The sequence below is a fragment of the Macaca fascicularis genome, chromosome 7 (assembly GCF_037993035.2).
Source record: "Macaca fascicularis isolate 582-1 chromosome 7, T2T-MFA8v1.1".
Taxonomy (NCBI): Eukaryota; Metazoa; Chordata; class Mammalia; order Primates; family Cercopithecidae; genus Macaca; species Macaca fascicularis.
The window spans coordinates 130585600-130606416 of NC_088381.1; the positions used below are offsets into that span (position 1 = coordinate 130585600).

Here is a 20817-nt window from a genome sequence, read left to right on the forward strand (position 1 = left end):
AGCTTAAGAGGGACTTCAGGGTAGAAAGAGAAAACATGCATATGACTGAAGAGGTGATTAAAACCACCACATGATCATGTGACCAGTATAAAACAACTATAATGAATATTTAATTAATCTTAAGCAATTCATTTGTTTCTGGACCCTCCAAAAATTCCTTTTAGTTCATGACACTGATGAGCGAATTAACCATCTAATACCCATTTATTTGCCCAAGGAAGGGAGATTAGAGAACTGGTATCCAAACAAAGTCTCTAGGGTTATACAGCATCGTAATAACCTAAGGGAGACTGCAGTTATAGAAACTCTACCTCCTTTTATACAGATGAATTTCAGAACTCTGTATGTGGTATTCTCTTCAAACTAGTAATCCCAATTATAGGCATTTATTCAAATTGCATAACAAGAAGTACCAAATTTATTTATAAAAATGCTCACTGAAGTGAAATTTATAATCATAAAAAATTAGAAATAAATGTCAATAAATAAATAGTATGCAGACAAAAGGTATCATAAATTTTACAAGTGACATGGAGGTTATATAAGGTTATATAAAATAGTAAAAGCAGGATATCAAACCATACATACAGTATAATCTCATTTTATGTACCCCATCTCCCCACCCCCAACAATACATACATACATGCACACAAAGGGCAGAAGTAAATGCATCAAAAAGGTAGGTCCTCTCTGCATTATGGAACAATGTATGGTTTTCATTTTGTCTTATAATTTATGTGTAATACTTTGTAAACAGAAAAGATCAACAACTGTTACATTACCACAGTTCCTGATGGTACCAAAAAAAAAAAAAAAAAAAGCCAAGCTTTTAAAGGGCTGCTTTGATCTACTTCTTATTTCTTTTCCTTTTTATTCTTACTCTTTCCATACCGGATTTTTCCTTCAAGAGATACAAAAAAGGTCACTCTTCTCTATGACTCATTTCTGTATCATTTTCTTAAATTGTCAATTATAACCTCTTAACCATTTATAAGTGCTCATTACTTTACAGCTATTTGGTTTTCATATATAGTACACTTAATAATAATCAATGCTTTTGACTCAGTATTTTCATGTCTGAGAATCAAAACATTAGAACCACTGCATGTAATATTCATTACAGTGTTATTAATGATAACCCTAGATTTTTATTTAAACATTATATGTCCAATAGCTATGGCAATTGCAAAAATATGTGTAAAATATCAATGTCCAAAGAATTAAAACAGCTTTTGAGACAACATGCAAAAAATTCTTAACTTACAATGTTAATTAAGAAATAAATATATAAAGAATAATATGAATATATTTACAGCTATAACAAAATATATAAAAATGAAACTGAGGTGCCAAGACTAAAAGAACTGTCAATTTAGAAATCTACTTTATCTTCTTTTCTTAAGACAATTCTCTTGATGGAACCAAAGTATAACGTATTTTATAACTATATGTTATTATATATAGTTTATTAGTCTGTTCTCACACTGCTAATAAAGAATGAAGACATCCAAGACTGGGTAATTTATATAGAAAAGAGGTTTAATCGACTCACAGTTCTACATGACTGGAGAGACCTCACAATCATGGCCAAAGGCAAATGAGGAGCAAAGCCATGTCTTACATGGTGGCAGGCAAGAAAGCTTGTACAGGGGAACTCCCATTTATAAAGCCATCAGATCTCAAGAGATTTGTTCACTACCAGGAGAACAGTATGGGGGAAACTGCCCCCATTATTCAATTATTTCCACCTGGCTCTGCCCTTGACATGTAGGGATTATTACAATTCAAGGTGAGATTTAGGTGAAGAGACAGCCAAACCATTCATATAATATACTATGTTATATAAATTTATCAATTGATACAAATTGAGCTAAAAGTCTAAAAGGATACAAGACTAAAATAAAATGCATTTAAATAATAATAGCAACTGGATTTAAGTGGTATGTTTATGTGTCTTTTTCTTCCTACTCTATGTTTTCCAAATTTTTCTATATTAAAAAACAGCAAACCATTTTCACCAATGTCTTTCATTATACTTCTTAATAAAACTGAATTCATAAAATATATACATAGATTTATAGATCATAAATAAATATTCATTGATTATTAAGTGCATTTTCAACAGGTTAAAGGTACTCAAAATATAAAGGTAATTTCTTCTTACTAGTACGGGTCATTTTTAATTAAAGAATCATTCAAATATCTGTTATATATTTTATTTAACTTAACTGATGAAATTAAAAATTCTTACACTATTTCTGCCTAAAATTTTTAAATTTAAATTATTACATTAAATTATGTTTTTGGTATCATGGGAAAATAAAAAGTCTACGATATAGTGAGAATAGCAATAAACTAGAATATGAACTCATGATAAACTTTATTTCCTGTTCCTCTCCCAAAAATGTTTAGAAAAGCATAGCAAAATTAACAAAAGTAGATAATTCTGCCCCCAACATCAGAATTCACTTTACGTAATAAGCAATACTAATTGTTTCATTACATAGAATTTTCATTAGGATATGCAATATGTAAACTAGATATTAAGCTAATCAACCATTTCAAAGTGTGTTTACTTTGTTGGCTTTCTACGTCACCTATTAAGCAATCAATTCACAACAAACTTTTACCGCATTTCTGGAACTACGGTCATCTTTTAAAAAAATTAATTAATTTACTAGCCAAACTAAAGTTGGTTAATGTCCTTCTTCAAGCATATTATGCACATTTACTGTAAGTCATCTCAGAAATCATAGGCTGTGAAAATGTGGGGTTAGGCATGGAATATCCAACGTGCATGCATCTAATATGCATGGAATAACTAATGAAGAAACACTTTTCTTTATTGTACAAAAGATTTTGCACACTTTCAGGGCTAGGAACTCCTGTTCATCTTCTTGACTACAGAACATTTGATGCTGGTTTTTAGGTCAGCTCCTGCTGGGTACAAGTAGTCTCTGCTATAAACATTTTAGAGCTAGAGATAACTAACCTCTCCTCAAATACTAAAATTAGTAGAAAGCTTGTGCTAAACATGAAAGTTGTTGTTTGGTCTATTTATATTTTCTCAGTTCTTTTCATCAAGTCTTATGAAGTATTTCACTGTTAAACTACAGGAAAAAGGATTGTAAAACAGAAATAAGTGTTAAAGACTCATATAGTAGGAAACCGGAATATTTAAGGCAAAACAGAGACAGAGTTACAACATAATTAAAGAAGTAATACAGACTATGGTATGCTTAGGGATTATGGTCCCCTAAGGGGCTGATTTTATAGCCAGATTTATTTTTTCAAATGTGAGACACATTATTTGGTGAGTTAATAACATAAATAAAATAAATGCATAAAAATTACCACAGTTAGGCAGGGCACGGTAGCTCATGCCTGTAATCCCAGCACTTTGAGAGGCCGAGGTGGGCAGATCATGAGGTCAGGAGTTCGAGACTAGCCTGGCCAACATGGTGAAACCCCATTTCTACTAAAAATACAAAAATTAGCCAGGCACAGTGGTGGGCGCCTGTAATCCCAGCTACTCGGGAGGCTGAGGCAGGAGAATGGCTTGAACCCAGGAGGAGGAGGTTGCAGTGAGCTGAGATCACGCCACTGCCCTCCAGCCTGGGTGACAGAGCGAGACTCAGTCTCGGAAAAATAAATACATAAATAAAAATTACCATAGGTATTCATCAGTGAGAACTGCTAACTAATATATCCAACAGGTCCCAAACAAAGTATCATCTGAATTTTACTTAGGTAGTTTTCTGTGAGTTTAGGGGTGTGATAGTGGCTCTATTTGAAGATTTTTCTATACAACGATCTTAATCCATGTATTCACTTCTTTTTTTAGTAAGTTTTATTTTATATACTTGAGATTTAACATGTAACATTATGGAATACATAAAGACAGTAAAATCACTATAGTGAACCACTATAGTAAAGCAAATTAACATGTCTATCATCTTACATATTTTTGATCATGAGATGAAAGCAGCTAAAATCTACCTATTTAACAAAAATTTGTATTACAAACAGGCATAACCCTCATTTTATTGTGCTTTACCTTATTGCACTTGGCAGATATTATGTTTTTTACAAATTGAAGGTTTGTGGCAACTCAGTGTCAAACAAGCCTATCAGCATCGTATTTCCAACAGCGTGTGATCATTCTGTGTCTCATTTTGGTAATTCTCACAATATTTCTAATTTTTTCATTATTATTATATCTGTTATGGAAATCTGTGATCAGTAATCTTTCATGTTATTGTTGTAATTGTTTGGGGCCACTACAAACCACACCCGCATAAGATGGCAAACCTAATCAATACATATTGTGTGTGCTTTAAGTACTCCACTGATCCATCATCCCCCAACTCCCTCTTCCTCTCCTCGGGCCTCCCTGTTTTCTGAGACACAATAATATCAAAATTAGGCCAATCAGCAACCTTAAAATGGCTTCTAAGTGTTCTAGCAAAAAGAAGAATCACAAATCTCTCACTTCAAGTCCAAAGATAGAAATAATTAAGCTTAGTGAGGAAGGCATGTCAAAAGCTAAAAGAGGCTAAAAGCTAGGCCTCTTGCACCAAACAGCTAGCCAAGTTGTGAATGCACAGTAAAAGTTCTTGAAGGAAGTTACAAGTGCTACTCCAGGGAACACATGAATGATAAGGAAATGAAACAGACTTACTGCTGATAAGGAGAAAGTTTTATTGGCCTGGATAGAAGATCAAACCAGCCACAACATTCCCTTAAGCCAAAGCCAAATCCAGAGCAAAGCCCTAACTATCTCCAATTCTGTAAAGGCTAAGAGAGGAGAGGAAGCTGCAGAAGAAAAGTGTGAAGCTAGCAGAGATTGGTTTATAAAGTTTAAGAAAAGGAACCATGTCCACAACATCAAAATGCAAGCTGAAACAGCAAGTACTGATGTAGGAGCTGCAGCATGTTATGCAGAAGATCTGCTAAAATAACTGATGAAGGTGACTAGACTAGACAACAGATTTTTAATGCAGATGAAACAGCCTGCTATTAAAAGAAGATGCCATCTGGGACTTTCATAGAAAGAGCGAAGTCAAACACTGGCTTCAAAACTTTAAAGGATAGGCTAACTCATTAGGGCCTAATGCAGCTGCTGACTTTAGTTGAAGCCACTACTCCTTGATTACTCCCAAAGCCCTAGAATCTTAAGAATTATGCTAAATCTACTCTGCCTTTGCTCTATAAATGGAAGAACAAAGCCTGGATGACAGTGCATCTGCTTATAGCATGCTTTACTGAATATTTTAAGCCTACTGTTGAGACCAACTGCTCAGAAAAAAAGATTCGTTTGAAAATATGACTGCTCATTGACAATGCATCTGGTCACTCAAGAGCTCCAATGAAGATGTACAAGATGAATGTTGTTTTCATGCCTGCTAACACAACATCCATTCTGCAGCCCATGGATCAAGGAGTAATGTTGACTTTCAAGTCTTATTACTCAAGAAATATATTTTGTAAGGCTATAGCTGTCATAGATACTGATTCATCTAAAGGATCTAGGCAAAGTAAATGGGAAATCTTCTGGAGAACATTCAGAATTCTAGATGCCATTCAGAACACTTGTGATTCATGTGAGATGTGAGAAAGCCAAAATATTAATATTAACAGGAGTTTGGCAGAAGTTGATTCCAACCCTCATGGATGATTTTGGGAGCTTCAGACTTCAGTGGAGGAAGTAATTGCAGATGTAGAAATAGCCAGACAACTAGAATTAGAAGTGGAGTCTGAAAATGTGGATGACTTGCTGCAATCTTACTATAAAACCAACCAGTGAGAAGTTGCTTCTTATGGATGAGCAAAGAAAGTGGTTTCTTGAGACAGAATCTACTTTTAGTGAAGACGCTATGAACAATTGTTGAAATGACAACAAAGGATTTATAACAGTTCATAAACTCCGTTGATCAGACAGTGGCAAGAGTTTGAGAGGACTGACTCCAATTTTGAAAGAAGTTCTACTGTGGCTAAAATGCTATCAGTCAGCATCACATGCTATAGAGAAATATTTTATGAAAGGAAGAGTCAGTTGATGCAGCAAATTTCGTCATCATCTTAGTTTAAGAAATTGCCACCTCTATTCCACCCTTCAGCAACCACCAACCTGATGAGTCTGCATCTGTCAACATCAAGGCAGGACTGTCCACCAGCAAAAAGATTACAACTCGCTGAAGGCTCAGATGATCATTAGCACATTTTAACAATAAAGTATTTTTAAATTAAGATATATGCATTGTTTTTCTAGACATAATGTTATTGCACACATAACAGACTAGGCATAATGTGAACATAACTTTTATATGCGCTGGGAAACCAAAAAATGGGTGACTCTATTACAACATTGGCTCTATTATGGTGGTCTGGTACCAAACCAACACAATCTCTGAGATATGCCAATACAATATTATTAGCTATAGTCTTCATATATACATTAGATCTCTAAAAATGTTCATCCTACATGTGTGCTACCTTCTACCCTTTGACCTACATGTACTCATTTCCTCCCACTCTACTCCACCTCCCCACAACTGTTTTATTCTCTATCTTTGTATATTTGACTTTTTAAAAAGATTCTACATATAAGTGAGATCAAGTAATAGATTATTTATGTGTCTGGCTTATTTCACTTTGTATAATGTCCTCAAGGTTCATCCATGCTGTGGCAAATGGCAGGCTCTCTTTCTTTTTTAAGGTTGAATAATATTCCATTGCATATACATACTACATTTTCTTTATCAATTCATCCATCAATGGATACTTCGGTGGCTTCCATATCTTGCCTATTGTGAATAATACTGCAACAAACATGGGAGTGAAGATATCTGTAGGAGGTGATAAATTCATCACCTGTGGGTATTTACCCAGTAGAGGGATACTGGGTCACACAGCAGTACTATTTTTAATTTTTTAATAAATCTCCATATTGTTTTCCATAATGGCTGCACCAAACTACATTCCCACCAATAGTATACCAGGATTCTCTTTTCTCCACACCCTCATCAATATTTATTATATCTTGTCTTTTTGATAATAGCCTTCCTAACAGGTGTGAGGTGATATCTCATAATGACTTTAATTTGCATTTCCCTGATGATTAGTGATTTGAGCACCTTTTCATATACCTGATGGTTATTTTTATGTTTTATCTGGAGAAATTTCTGCTCAGATCTCTTGCTCACTTTTTAACAGGGTAATTTATTTTCTGCTATTGAGTTGTAAGAGTTCTTACATACATGTGGTTTGCAAATATATTTCCCAGTCTATAGGCTGCCTTTTCATTTTGTTGATTGTTTCCCTTGTTGTACAGAAACGTTTTAGTGTGATATAATCCTACTTATTTATTTTTGCTTTTGTAGTCCAAGCTTCTGGTGTTATATCCAAAAAGTCATTGCCAAGGCCAGTGTCAAGGTATTTTTCCTGTATGTTCTCATCAACATGTTTTATGGTTTCAGGTCTCACAGTTAGGTGTTTTATCCATTTTGAGTTGATTTTTTGTGTGGGTGGAAAATAGGGTCCTAATTTTATCCTTTTGCATGTGGAAATCCAGTTTTCCCAGCACTATATATTGAAAAGACTACTAATTTCCCATTGTGGCCTCTTGGCACCCTTGCTGAAAATTAGTTGACCATATATGTTTGGATTTCTTTCTGGGCTCTCTGTTCTGTTCTACTGCTCCATGTTTCTTTTTTATGCCAGTACCACATTGTTATAATTACTAGACATTTGTAATATAATTTTAAATCAGGAAGTGTGATGCCTCCAACTTTGTTCTTTCTCAGTATAGATTTTTGTCTATTTCAGTTTTTTCTACAGTTTCACATGAATTTGAGGATTGCTTTCTCTATTTCTTTAAAAAATGTCATTGGAATTTAGATAGCAATTGCTTTGACTATGTATATTGCTTTGGGTAGTATGTACATTTTAACAATATTAATTCTTATAACCCATGAACATAGGATATATTTCCATTTATTTGTGTCTTCTTCAATTCTTTCTTTCTTTTTTTTTTCTTTCACTGTTCCTTGTGGAGCAGGGCTAACTTATTGGTGGTATACCCAGAGCCATCTGATTTCTTTCATCTATGCTTTATAGTTTTCTGTGTACAGATATTTTACCTAGCTAAATTCATTCCTATGTATTTTTGTAACAATTGTGAGATTTTTTCTTGATTTCTTTTTCAGCTAGGTCATTATTTGCATATAGAAATGTTGTCAATTTTGTAGTTGATTTTGCAACCTGCCACTTTACTAAATTTGTTTATTAGTTCTAACAAGGTTTGTGTAGAATCTTTGGCTTTTTTTACATATAGAATTGTGTCATCTACAGACAGATAATTTTACTTCTTTCTTTCTGTTTTAAATGCCTTTTAATTATTTTTCTTGTCTGACTGCCTTTGCTAGTACTTCTAGTGCTATATTGAATAGAAGTGGTAAGAGCAGGCATCCCTGCCTTGTGCTGGATCTTACTGGTAAAGTCTTTAGTTGTTCCCCATTGATCATGATGTCATCACCACTAGACCATCATATAGGAAATGCTTAATGGAGCTCTTCAACTGGAAATGAAAGGATAATAACTACCAAAATGAAAATATATGAAAGTATAAAACTCACTGGTAGAAGTAAATACAAAGTCAAAGGCAGAATATTCCATTACTATAGTAGTAGTATGTAAATCTTCCAAATTTCTAGTATGAAGGTTAAAAGTCAAAATGGTCAAAAATAACCATAGCTACAGTAAGTAACTTACAGTGAGTCACAAGAAAAGAAGAAAAAAAAAAGGACCTACAAAACAACCAGGAAACAATGAACAAAAGGGCAAGAATAAGTCTTTACCTATCAATATCCTTAAACGTAAGTGGATTAAACTATCCAATCAAAAGATAGGGTGGCTGAATGGATATTAAAAAAACAAGATCCCACTATATTCTACCTATAAGGACCATTTTAGTTTTAAGAACACACATGGGCTGAAAGTTAAAGAATGGAAGATATTCCATGCAAACAGTCGCCAAAAGAGAGCAGGGGTGGCTATATTTACATCAGATAAAATAGATTTCAAGTCAAAAACTGTCACAAGAGACAAATAAGTTCATTATTTAATGATAAAGGCATCAATGTATCAAGTATATAACAACTGTTAATATATATGTACCCAACATTGGAGTATCAAAATATACAAAGCAAATATTAATGGACTTGTGGGAAAAAATGCATAGAGATGCAATAATAGCAGGGGACTTCAATAACCCACTTTCAACAATGAATAGATCAACCAGATAGGAAATTAATAAAGAAATATTGGACTTGAACTGTCCACTTTTATTTATTAGTCAGTCCTTCACTATAAGTTATCATTGCAATTGGCTCATAAACTTCATTATAATTACATGGGCCCAAAAATATTCATTTATAGATGAATAAGACTGTATGTTTTTAATTATATTATTTCAAATGGATTCAACTATATACAAACTGCAAGGGTCATATAAAGTAATATTTTAAAAAGGAAGAAGAGAAAGAACAAAATAATGAGTATTAAAATTAAGAAATTATATGGGTTTATTAGAATAAAATCTTTTAAAACATTTAGAAAAGATGTTTGTCAATCTTCAGTGATTGATGTCCAAAGTCATTATGTTAAAAATCATCATAGATACAAGCTTGAAGACATTTTCAGAGAAGCAAATAATAATTCTTATCTATTAAAAAAATAACTGATTTAGCTTGTAGCTTTTTTACACACACAAAGAATGAGCCAAATAGCTCTTATTAAGCAGCAGTAAAGAGAAGGTAACCTGACATCAGTAAGAAGCTACCTTCAAGGAGGTAGAAGAAATGTTAATAAACATGCTAATTATCCTGAGTTTGTCACTATTAGTGTTAAGAACAAATTGACTGCATATAAAAATCCAAATATGTGCTTATATCAAGAAAGGGAATGGCATATTATAAAAAAGAAATCCATGCAAAAGACTAATTTGGAAATCAATTACATCTTGAAACTCTCCTGTTTCCTTTTTCTAAAAAAACATTTAGAGTTGAAGTCTACGATATTGTTCATATCATAACTAAGTCATACAACTTTCGCAACTGTGAAGTGTGAGAAATAATGGCTGTCTTTTCTACCTCATTCAGTTAATGAATCTGACATCCTGACTCAACCCTAACTCTAACCTATGATGCAATAATCTGACTTCTGAGTATGTATCCAAAAGTATTGAAATCAAAATCTCAAAGAGATAGCATAGCTGTACTCTCATGCTTATTGTAGCTTTATTCAAAATAGGTAGACAAGGAAACAACCCCAGTATTTATCAGCAGATGAATGGATAAAGAAAATGTGGTGTATGCATACAATGGAATATTATTTAGCCTTTGAAAAGAAGAAAATTCTGTCATTTGCAACAATATAGGTCAACCTGGAGAGCACTACGCCAAACAAAATAAGCCAGTTGCAGAAGTACAAATACTTCATGATTCCACTCATACGAAGTGTGTATAATAGTCACATTCATAGAAGCAGAGAATATAATAGTGGCTGTCAGGGCTTGGAAGATGGGGGAAGGGACAGTTTTTGTTCAATGGATATACAGTTTCAGTTATGCTAGATGAATTAAGTTTTAGATATCTGCTGTACACATAGAGCCTATACTTAACAACACAGTACTGTGAACTTCAAAATTTGTTATGAGGGTAGATCTCATATTAAGTGTTCTTACCATGAAAAAAATGACAGAAGAAAGCTATGGGAGTTTTAGAATGTGTCTATTACCTCAATTACGGTAATGGTATTAAGATTACCATTGGTATTAAGATTACCATGGTATATAATGGTATTTGCATACACACAAACTCATCACATTGTGTGTATTCAATATATGTAGACATTTGTGTATCAATTATACCTCAATAAAGCTGTGTTGATGTGCTAGAAATGTATATGAGTAAGGGCAGTGATCACAGAAGCGTATAGGGAAACAAAAAGCAATCACAGGGATAAAAGAGTGAAATTAAAAGCACAGGTTTTCTTTCTTTTGTTCTTGTATTATTGTTACTTGTCTTTTGTTTTTCCTTTACCTTATGCTATATTATTTATTTATAAAATAAAATGCTACCACTTAAAACATTTTTTTTAAGTTTTTTGGACTTTTTGTTCAAAAGTTGAAACATTTGCTTTATGCCATGAGAGAATAGGCAGATTCAGGAAATAGAAATCTGGCTCTCAAGAAGTCTTTAATTTTGTAAGAGAGACAGACCAAAAAAAGTACAAAATAGAAGAAAATGAAGTAAGTGTATACAGATTGGGATGTGCAAAGCGCAGAAGAAAAATACTGTTTTTAATTTAAAGAAATTAGGAAACACCTCACAAAGAAAGCAAGCTTCATTTCCACTGTAACATTTACTAACTGAGTAGACCCTGAACTCTTCCATAACCCAGATGAAAGAGAAGAGTTGAATGTAACATCCCTATGTTGTGTTCTAAGAACTTATGGCATTTACACCCTGGGCTCAATTCTCCTTAGTCCTAAACACCTCCCTCATGGTAAACCAGTTACTTGGGGAAGGACAGTATTTGTAGATACTTAGTAGCTATTTAGCCAATTCATACTTAACTAAGTACCTTAGGTAATATTTAGTGAAGGGTTTTTGTAATGTGTACTGTTATGGTACCTAATTCTTGGCAGTGGTGTTAGAGAAATCTTTTTAAAAAAATAAAAACAAATAAACTGGTAAAGGTAATATAGGTACTCTATTTTCCATTAAGATTAAACCAAATGGTTGTATCATAATTTCAAAATTATATTTCAAAAGTCCTGTTAACCAGAGCATCTTTTTTTTTTTTTTTTTTTTTGTAATTTGATGGTTAAGAGCATGCACATAATATCAGACAGGTCTGGATTAAAATCCTGTACCCACCAATTACTTACTAGCTGTGACCCAGGGTGAACCACTTGATATTACAGAGTTTCAGTTTCTTCATCTGTAACATGACTACAATAATTACTTTCTTCAGAGGGCTATTAAATGACTTGACATAATAATGTATACAAAATAATGAGCACTCCATTAATAATTATTAGTATTTTAATCAGATTTTCAAAGAGGCCCAAGTGTATTTTTCAAAAATACACTTTAAAAGTTTGATAAGGAATATTAAAATCAAAATGTATCTCTTGGCTTTACATTTTACTTAAGTGGGTGGGGGCTCATTTACTAATGAAAAATATGGTTTTTCTTTCTTTAAGTCTCTTTTAATTCTTAAATGTTTATGTATTAATGAAATTAATTCAGATTTATTGAATCATTCATTCTAGCTGATAACAAAAGAAATGTCACTTTAGGAATTAAAGCTAAATTTCCTTCAATGAATGTAATTTAAAGTTTTCTTCTTATGGTCAACTACCAGGTATAAGTTAGATTCTTTCTTGGTACTGGGGATCCTTGATGGAGAACAAGAAAGGAGCAACTTATCAGAGAGCCATGTGTGGTCTGAGATACTTAACGCAGTTCCCCCCTCAATTCTCTTTGTTCAAATTGCGTAGTTAACAGTAGGAAAATGTTTCTTCTGCCTATAACAGATCTAAACTAAAGCTACAGGCTTTTAAGAAATGCATTTTACTATAAACCTCTAGACAAAGGAGGAACAGAGGGCATAGAGGAAATTGGCAAGTGAGTCAACAGAACACAACGTATTTTTCTGGGTACCCAGAACTGAAACAATTATGAAAACAGTTTGTTGGCAAAGTATAGTACAGTTGGCCCTCCATACCCGTGGGTTTCTCATCAATGGATTCAATGAAGCACAAATAGAAAATATTTCAGGGAAAAAATGGATGGTTGCATCTGTACTAAATGTGTACAGACATTTTTTTCTTGTCATTATTCCCTAACCAATAAAACTACTATGTACATCGCATTTACATTATGTTGGGAATTACAAGTAATCTAGAGATGATTTTGAATATACAGGATGATGTGCATAGGTTGTATGCAAATACTATACCATTCTACAAAGGGACTTGAGCATCCTCAGAGTAGGGTCTCTGTGAGGGTGTCCTGAAACCAATCCTTAGTGGATACCAAGTAACAGCTGTACTAGCTAATCTGTCTCACTCATAAGCCTTTACTGAGAACCTGTTGAAGAGATCCTATCATAGATGACAGAGAGACAAAAAGGAACAAGAAATTTCAAGTGGTCACTGTGCAGTGGGAGGATTAACAGGGGAAGGATAAAAATAGTGGGTACTAAGAACCCTGTATAGGCATCCAAGTGGAAGCACAGAATAGAGGCATCTAACCCAGACTAGGGCAATAAGGGAAAAATAAAATAGAACAAGGAAGCAAGAGACAAAACACTAAAAAGGAGAGAAAAAGTATTCTAAAGGAGCAGAATATGCAAAAGCCTGCCAGGAAGAGGGAACTTTGTTAAACTCAGGAAATTCCCTGCAATTCTGTATGGTGAGAATAGAGTATGGATAGACAATGACACAAATCAGGCTGGAAAGCAGAGCAAAAGCTAGACCCAAATGGCCCCCTAGACCATACTCATAGTTACATTTTATCCTCAAGATACTGGAAATACTAATGAGGAGACGGACACAATTGTATCTTAGGAAGATTATTGTGGTGGCAGCATAACATAGAAATGGAGGTTGAAGCTGATGACAGATTTATTAACTCCTGACCTCAAGTGATTCGCCCACCTCGGCCTTCCAAAGTGCTAGGATTACAGGCAAGAGCCACCATGCCCAGCCTACAGTGAATTTTAAATAACTGATTGTACTTAAAATAGAATCTTAATTCAAGTGTGAAAGACTCTCTTTCTTATTCAATTGATTTAATTTTGTTATTCCTGTCCTCATTTATGCTCTTTTTCCCAATCCCATAACAATTTTCAATCCCTCCATCCAAACCATCCATAAACAAGCATAGCTCTCTTGAGAATTTGAAGTTACAATTAAAAGACTTAGATAGAGATTGTCTTAGTTTAATAACTCTAACCCTATGATTCTATGATAGATTCATGAGCAGGTAAGTCTAACGATTAAGATGGTAGTCCTGGCCCATGTGAGCCCGGAAAATCTGAGACAGGTCTTGGTTAATTTAGAAAGTTTATTTTGCCAAGGTTGAGGATGCACCCGGGACACATCCTCAGGAGGTCCTGATGACATGTGCCCAACATGGTCGGGGCACAGCTTGGTTTTATACATTTTAGGGAGATATGAGACATCGATCAATATACGTAAAGAAGTACATTGGTTCAGTCTGGAAAGGCGGGACAACTTGAAGCAAAGGCAGGAAGACCGGAAGCAGAGAGGAAGCTTTCAGGTCACAGATGGGTGAGACACAAATGGTTGCATTCTTTTGAGTTTCTGATTAGCCTTTCCAAAAGAGGCAAATCAGATATGCATCTATCTCAGTAACTTTGAATAGAATGGGAGGCAGGTTTGCCCTAAGCGGTTTCCAGCATGAATTTTCCTTAGTGATCTTGGGGGCCCGAGATATTTTCCTTTCACACTCAGGACCAAAATTTTAAGAGCATTGACTGTGGTAAGGGATATTAAGAATAGGATTAAAAGATACCAAGGGGATAGAATAAATTAGTTTTGAAGGGTGATGGAGAAAGGGTTTGAAGTTGAATCTAAACTACCAAGATTGTTAAAACTCTATTTCATCCCAAAACCTGCAGGCTGAGGAACTCTAAAAGGGTATATTTTGAACCATAGATAAACAATGTTATAATCACCGCTTAAAATGTTCAAATCAAGACAAGTATGCATGTTTTTAAAAGTAAACAACTGATTTGCCCTTTATAAAAATATCTGAATTAAGTATTTTCATCATCATAATATATAGAACAAATCTACATGTTTCACAGTTCAGCATCTAAAAACCCAGAAGTGTGGGTGCAAAAGAAAATAATTTTCTGGAACTTGGGAAAAACCCTTTTAAGGATTTAAACTGTGAAGCACTTGACTTCTAACAGCAAGTGCACAGGAAGAAATTTAACTACAGCATAAAAGTCACATTCTCACAGATTCTCAAAATAACGAAATATTATTCATTTACATCTCATATTTTTTATTTTTGTAATAAAAATAAGGAGATTTCTGATTTTGAGCAGCGTAATTTATAAATTTTCTTTGATAATGCACACGTTTATAATTTTTTTTTTTTTGAGACAGAGTCTCACTCTGTTGCCCAGGCTGGAGTACAGTGGCGTGATCTCAGCTCACAGCAACCTCAGTCTCCTGGGTTCAAGCAATTCTCATGCCTCAGCCTCCCAAATACCTGGGATTACAGGTATACACCACCAAACCCAGCTAATTTTTGTATTTTTCGTAGAGACGGGGTTTCACCGTGTTGGCCAGACTGGTCTCCAACTCCTGACCTCAAGTGACTCACCCACCTCGGCCTCCCAAAGTGCTAGGATTACAGGCAAGAGCCACCATGCCTGGCCTACAGTGGATTTTAAATAACTGATTCTACTTAAAATAAAATATTAATTCAAGTGCTAAAGACTCTCTTTCTTATTAAGTTGATTTAATTATGTTATTCCTATCCTCATTTATGCTTTTTCCTAACTCCATAACAATTTTCAATCCCTCTATCCAAACCATCCATAAACAAGCATAGCTCTCTTAAGAATTTGAAGTTACAATTAAAACACTTAAATAGAGATTGTCTTAGTTTAATAACTCCAGCCCTATGATTCTAACAATCAATGAACACAGATGAAAAAAGACAAAATGAAAATACAACAAAACAAATGTCTTAGGAGCAGAGTCTATTGTTAGCAGGGAAATGTCATTTTTATAACCTCAGAAAGGCACAATATACTTGTCAAGACATTGAGAATTAACCTGGCTATTTCAGCCATACCAACAAATCTGTTCACATTAAGTAATTATAGGGTAGGAACTAAAAAGGAATATGACATTAAAGAATATAAAATATTATGTATGCATCATGAACTTAATTTGGAATTCTTTGTGTTTTATAAAAAGTGGGAAGGTCAAAAAAAAAAGGTGGTGGTGTAGGAACTGAAAGAACTTCAAATTGAAAAAAGACATGAACTGCAATTATATTCATATGCCCTATTTAGAAAAACATCTTGAAGCCATCCTCCAGTGTTAAGGGAGGTTATTTGTTGACTAAATTTTTTATCTTTCCATTAATTAGTTATGCTTCAGAACTTCTTCATTAAACTCCTTAGCACTTTTGACACACTAAAGAATTATGTGCCTATCAAGAGACTGTTTAGTGGCAAGAATCCAAAAAGATGAAACTGCACCTGTTTTTGGATTCAGAGATTCTAATTAATTTTAAAATAACCTCCCTTCTCTACCTTTTAACTGGCAAATGAATCAGTGGAAGAGATAGCAAGGCCTTCTTATTTCTCCTATCAGACTAATTTAGGCAAGTTCCCATTTTTGTGAGGTGTCCTCAGATGTGAGGGATGTAGAGATTTTGTTCCTCTCTGACCCTTGCAAGATTAAAGGCAAAGAGTATTAAACATGATGGCTTTTGGCATCATGTTTCAATGCCAAAGGCCACAGTTGACAATTACGACATAACAATCATAAATAATCTGTACACCAAATAACACAGCAGCAAATGTTATATAGCATAAACTACAAGAGATGCAAGGAGACATAGATAAAATGCATGAATAATAATAAGATATGTTAGATAATAAGATACGTTAACTTGCCACTCTCAGTACCAGGACAAATCAAAAAGATTTAAAAAATACATAAAGTTATAAAGACCGAATCAACTTAATAAAGCAGAACTTAAAGATATACATATATATCTTGTTAGATATATGTGTGTGTGTATATATACACACACACACAACTTATATATACACACACATATATATCAGGGTGTGAAGGGATTATATATATTTAATACTATATATATTTAATATTTTATATACACATAATCCCTTCACACCCTGATAATTTTTGCAACTTTTCATTAAGCATGCAATTATTTCAAAATTAAACTATCAAAAATGAGAAGAAAGAGGAGGAGGAGGAGAAGAAGAGAGGAGAATCAGGAAAAAATAGTGCTGGTAAGTTACTATTTTCCTCCTCCTTTCTTAAAACATTATTAAAGCATTTTGTATGTTAAACAAACAAACAAAAACTCCTGATCTGATGGACTTTTGAAAGAACTAGTCTTTTTCAGAGCCTATAGACATAAGAAAGGCAGCCAGAGAGCTGTCTCTATAATTTGAATCATTAAGCACAAGATGTAAAAAGTCTCTGAATTCCAAGATTTTTGAGGAGAGAGAACAAAAAGCACACATTCAAAATAATAAAATGTGACAGATATATGATGAGATGGGTCCAATACCCGGGGGTCCTGTGTTCATTTTTACTGTGTCATTGGGCAAAACAAGTTACCATTTTATTTTAAAATGAAAGGAAAATGCATTTTGTCGGTCTCACTGAGCAAATTGTCTCATTTTAGCAGACCCAGGCCAGAGGCACTGTACTCAGGGTTTTCTCCAACCTTCTTTAAGAAAAGGAGTTACCCAAGTGAAGTTATAATAAAGAAAACGGGACAAAGCAAATGATAATGATTCTACAGCTGAGGTAATTTATCATGAGGGTACTCATTTTCATGCAATACATTCGATATTTTTTTCCTAACCACCACTGACGTGGACATTCAGGAAAATAAAATATATTTGCTTTGGCCTTGTATTTTATCCTCTTCTTTAAGCAAACAAGAATGGCTGTAGTGTAAATATGCTTCATTTTACCACAAAGGATTGTTCTGGTGAAATGTACAACTTTTTATGAAGGGTTATTTATATCTCCTTTATACTCCAGTAAACAAAGCAGAACAAGCACTAATGAGCATTAAACATACCGAGAATGTTGACTCTAAACTGTTGTATTTTCTTCTTGAAAAAAATAAAGATGGTTCCTAGAAGAAATCTAACTGTAATTCTAATATTATTTATATGCGGTTAAGGAAAAGCTTACAAACCTTGGTATTCAGTCATTTGCAGCCCTGAGCCATTTTCTAGAACTCACAATTTTTACAGAACCTGTTTTCCTATGAAGGGTCATTGCTTTTCCATTCTCAATTCTATATTTTTCAAGTAATGGTATTTTTGAAGTCAGTTTTTCATTATATTGTGGTGGATTTTGCTTTTGTAGTTTTTAAAGTCTATCAGTTAATCTTTTACTTTTGAGAATAAGTGGCATTCAAGCTATGGTAGGTTGACCTCGGTAGCTGAAAATCCAATAGTTTAAAAATTGAGCTCATTTTTCATGAGACACAAGCCATGAAAAATGTGATCAAAATGAAGTCGACATTCTGCAATTCTAACTTATTTTACCTGATAAAAAAAAAAAAAAAAACAAGAAATGATTCTCCTCTGACCTTATTATTACTTCCTTTTATATCTGTGCATTTCAGGAACCTGCTGCAGATATTTGAGCAGAAAATGATCTAAAAGGTCATTTGGCAATTTTTTTTTTTTTTTTTTTTTTTTGCCAAGCTGTATATCCTACACTGTCCCCAAACACACAACATTTTTTTATTTTATCACTTATATATACTGTTACTGCCCTTTTATTGTTGTGGTTGTGGTTAGTACAACTATCTACTGAATTCTAAGTTCTAAAATGCTCTAAATTTTAAAATGAATTTATGATTAGCCAAATAATTTTTATGGCCTATTAATATAGATGGACAGAACCAGCTTTATAAACCTAAATTTAATTTACCTATACTGTGATCACTCTGCTATAAAAGGCCAGACTCATTAACCTCCTCCACACTTTCAGCTCACTACTTAGGTTGACTGTGATGAGGGAGAAAGTTTTGGGGTAAAATGATCTATATTCAAGCCTCCAATCATTTACTAATCGGGAAAGTCACTAAGCTTCTCTGGGCCTTCCTTGGCTCCTATCTAAAGAAAAGGGTTGAACTAGACAGGTTCTATTGCCCTTCTGAGACTAACACCCTACATCACTACCATGTCAATCATTCCACAAGCCATTTTCACACTTACTAGCACGGAGCTACAAGGCACGTTAGGCTGTGACCACCTTTAGTCTAAAAGGTACTGTCCTACTGTTGCCAAAGAAAGTTTAATCAAACTCAGCCCATTAGGCTGTGACTGATACTAATGTTCTCTGCTGAAATAGCATTATTAGTTTTCATTAAGATTCACATCTCATTAGTGACCCAATTTCCAAAGTTACCAAACAAAGGAAACTTCTCTTTAAAAATGCGAGAAGTAAAATATCTCAAACTGTTACTACGCATTTGCTACTACATTAGGAAAGTTCACAGTACCTAAAATAGCCACCACCTCATCATCCTGGATGACTTCCAAGGATCCCGACACCACAAAGCAGAGGGCATCCACACTTTCTCCAGCGTGGTAAATGAGGTCCCCAGGAGCACAGTGAATGGTTTGGAACTCTACTGCCAAGGCACGCAGACACCCATCGCTGGCCAATCGAAAAGCAGGATGTTCATTAAAAACCTTCCGGTTTAGATGAACACAGATATCAGCTCTCATGTCCTTGGGACAGATGGAGAGGACCTAAAGAAGGTGAGAGATGAATAAGTGAAAAGGAAAGAGAAAAGGGCCGCTTCAGAAAAAAAAAAAAAATCATCCAACAAATATTTATTGACTATGACTATGTCTGCTACACACCCTGCTAGGTACTGGGAAGGCAAAGGGAACAAGACACAGCTCTGCTCTCAAGGAGGTAATAATCCACTGAGATGGACTGATGAGCACATGGACCATGACAATGCAGAACCATGTAGTAAATGCTTTGAGAAGAGTATAGCTCTCCCCTCAGAAAGAACACCTTGGCCAGGCAAGGTGGCTCACTCCTGTAATCCCAGCACTTTGGGAGGCCAAGGAGGGTGGATCACTTGAGCTCAGTAGTTTGAGACCAGCCTGGGCAACATGGGGAACCCTGTCTCTACAAAAAGACAAAAAAAATTAGCTGGCCGTGGTGGTGCACGCCTGTAGTTCCAGCTACTTGGGAGGCTGAAGTAAGAGAATCACCTTATCCCAAGAGACAGAGATTGCAGTGAGCCAAGATCTTGCCACTGCACTCCAGCCCTGAGCGACAGAGCAAGACCTTGCCTCAAAACAAAAACAAAACAATTTTGAGGTGGTCAGGAAGAGTCTCAGAAAAAAGTTAATATCATTTCATCAAAGAGTCAAGTAAAATAGGGCATGAACATTCATTTTAATCTAGCAGATGTTTCAGAAATTTTTATAACTAAATCAAAATTCCACATTGGAGGTGGATTCATGCTAGACAGCTTTCAGAAAACAAAATCAACAAAAGCACCCTGGCAACTTGACATACTGGCACTGGCAGACTAACTCCACGCTTGATATATTTTCTTCACTCTGAAGGTATTCCTTTTATAAATAAATTCATGTCCAGGGAGGGCCAAGGGTATTGACCAGCCTTCTGTAAGGCTTGGGTGGTTGGAAATGTCAGTGCTGGCAGGGTGGGCATGTTATTTTGTATGGCAGTCCTTGTTCATTCTGGTCTTTGACTTCTGAACACTGCTGCAGGTAGTAGAATTCAAGCTTTAGGCATCCTTTAAAAGAGGAAGCAAATGGCAGAAGTATGCTTATACAGCAAGGAGTAGAGAGCTTTTATTGGCTACAGCTTTCTGACAGGGTGATTAAAGACCCAGATTAAAATGGACATTATCATCATATTTAATCAGAACATCGTGGAGCAAGACGTGATTGCGGAAGTTAATACCACCCATTTTAAGG

The 20817-nt window shown here is 34.6% G+C and overlaps 1 protein-coding gene across 2 annotated transcripts in view; it reads right to left on the bottom strand.

The window, feature by feature from the left end:
• The window catches only part of KCNH5 (potassium voltage-gated channel subfamily H member 5), a 346531-nt gene that overhangs the window by 84045 nt on the left and 241669 nt on the right, over positions 1-20817 (bottom strand). Inside the window, exon 9 of one of the 2 annotated variants that reach the window (XM_005561443.4) lies at positions 19353-19605. The exons of the other annotated variant lie outside the window; for it this stretch is intronic. Within the exon in view, the coding sequence (XP_005561500.1) occupies positions 19353-19605 (253 nt within the window). The remainder of the gene's footprint in view (positions 1-19352; positions 19606-20817) is intronic. 2 annotated transcript variants of the gene reach the window in all.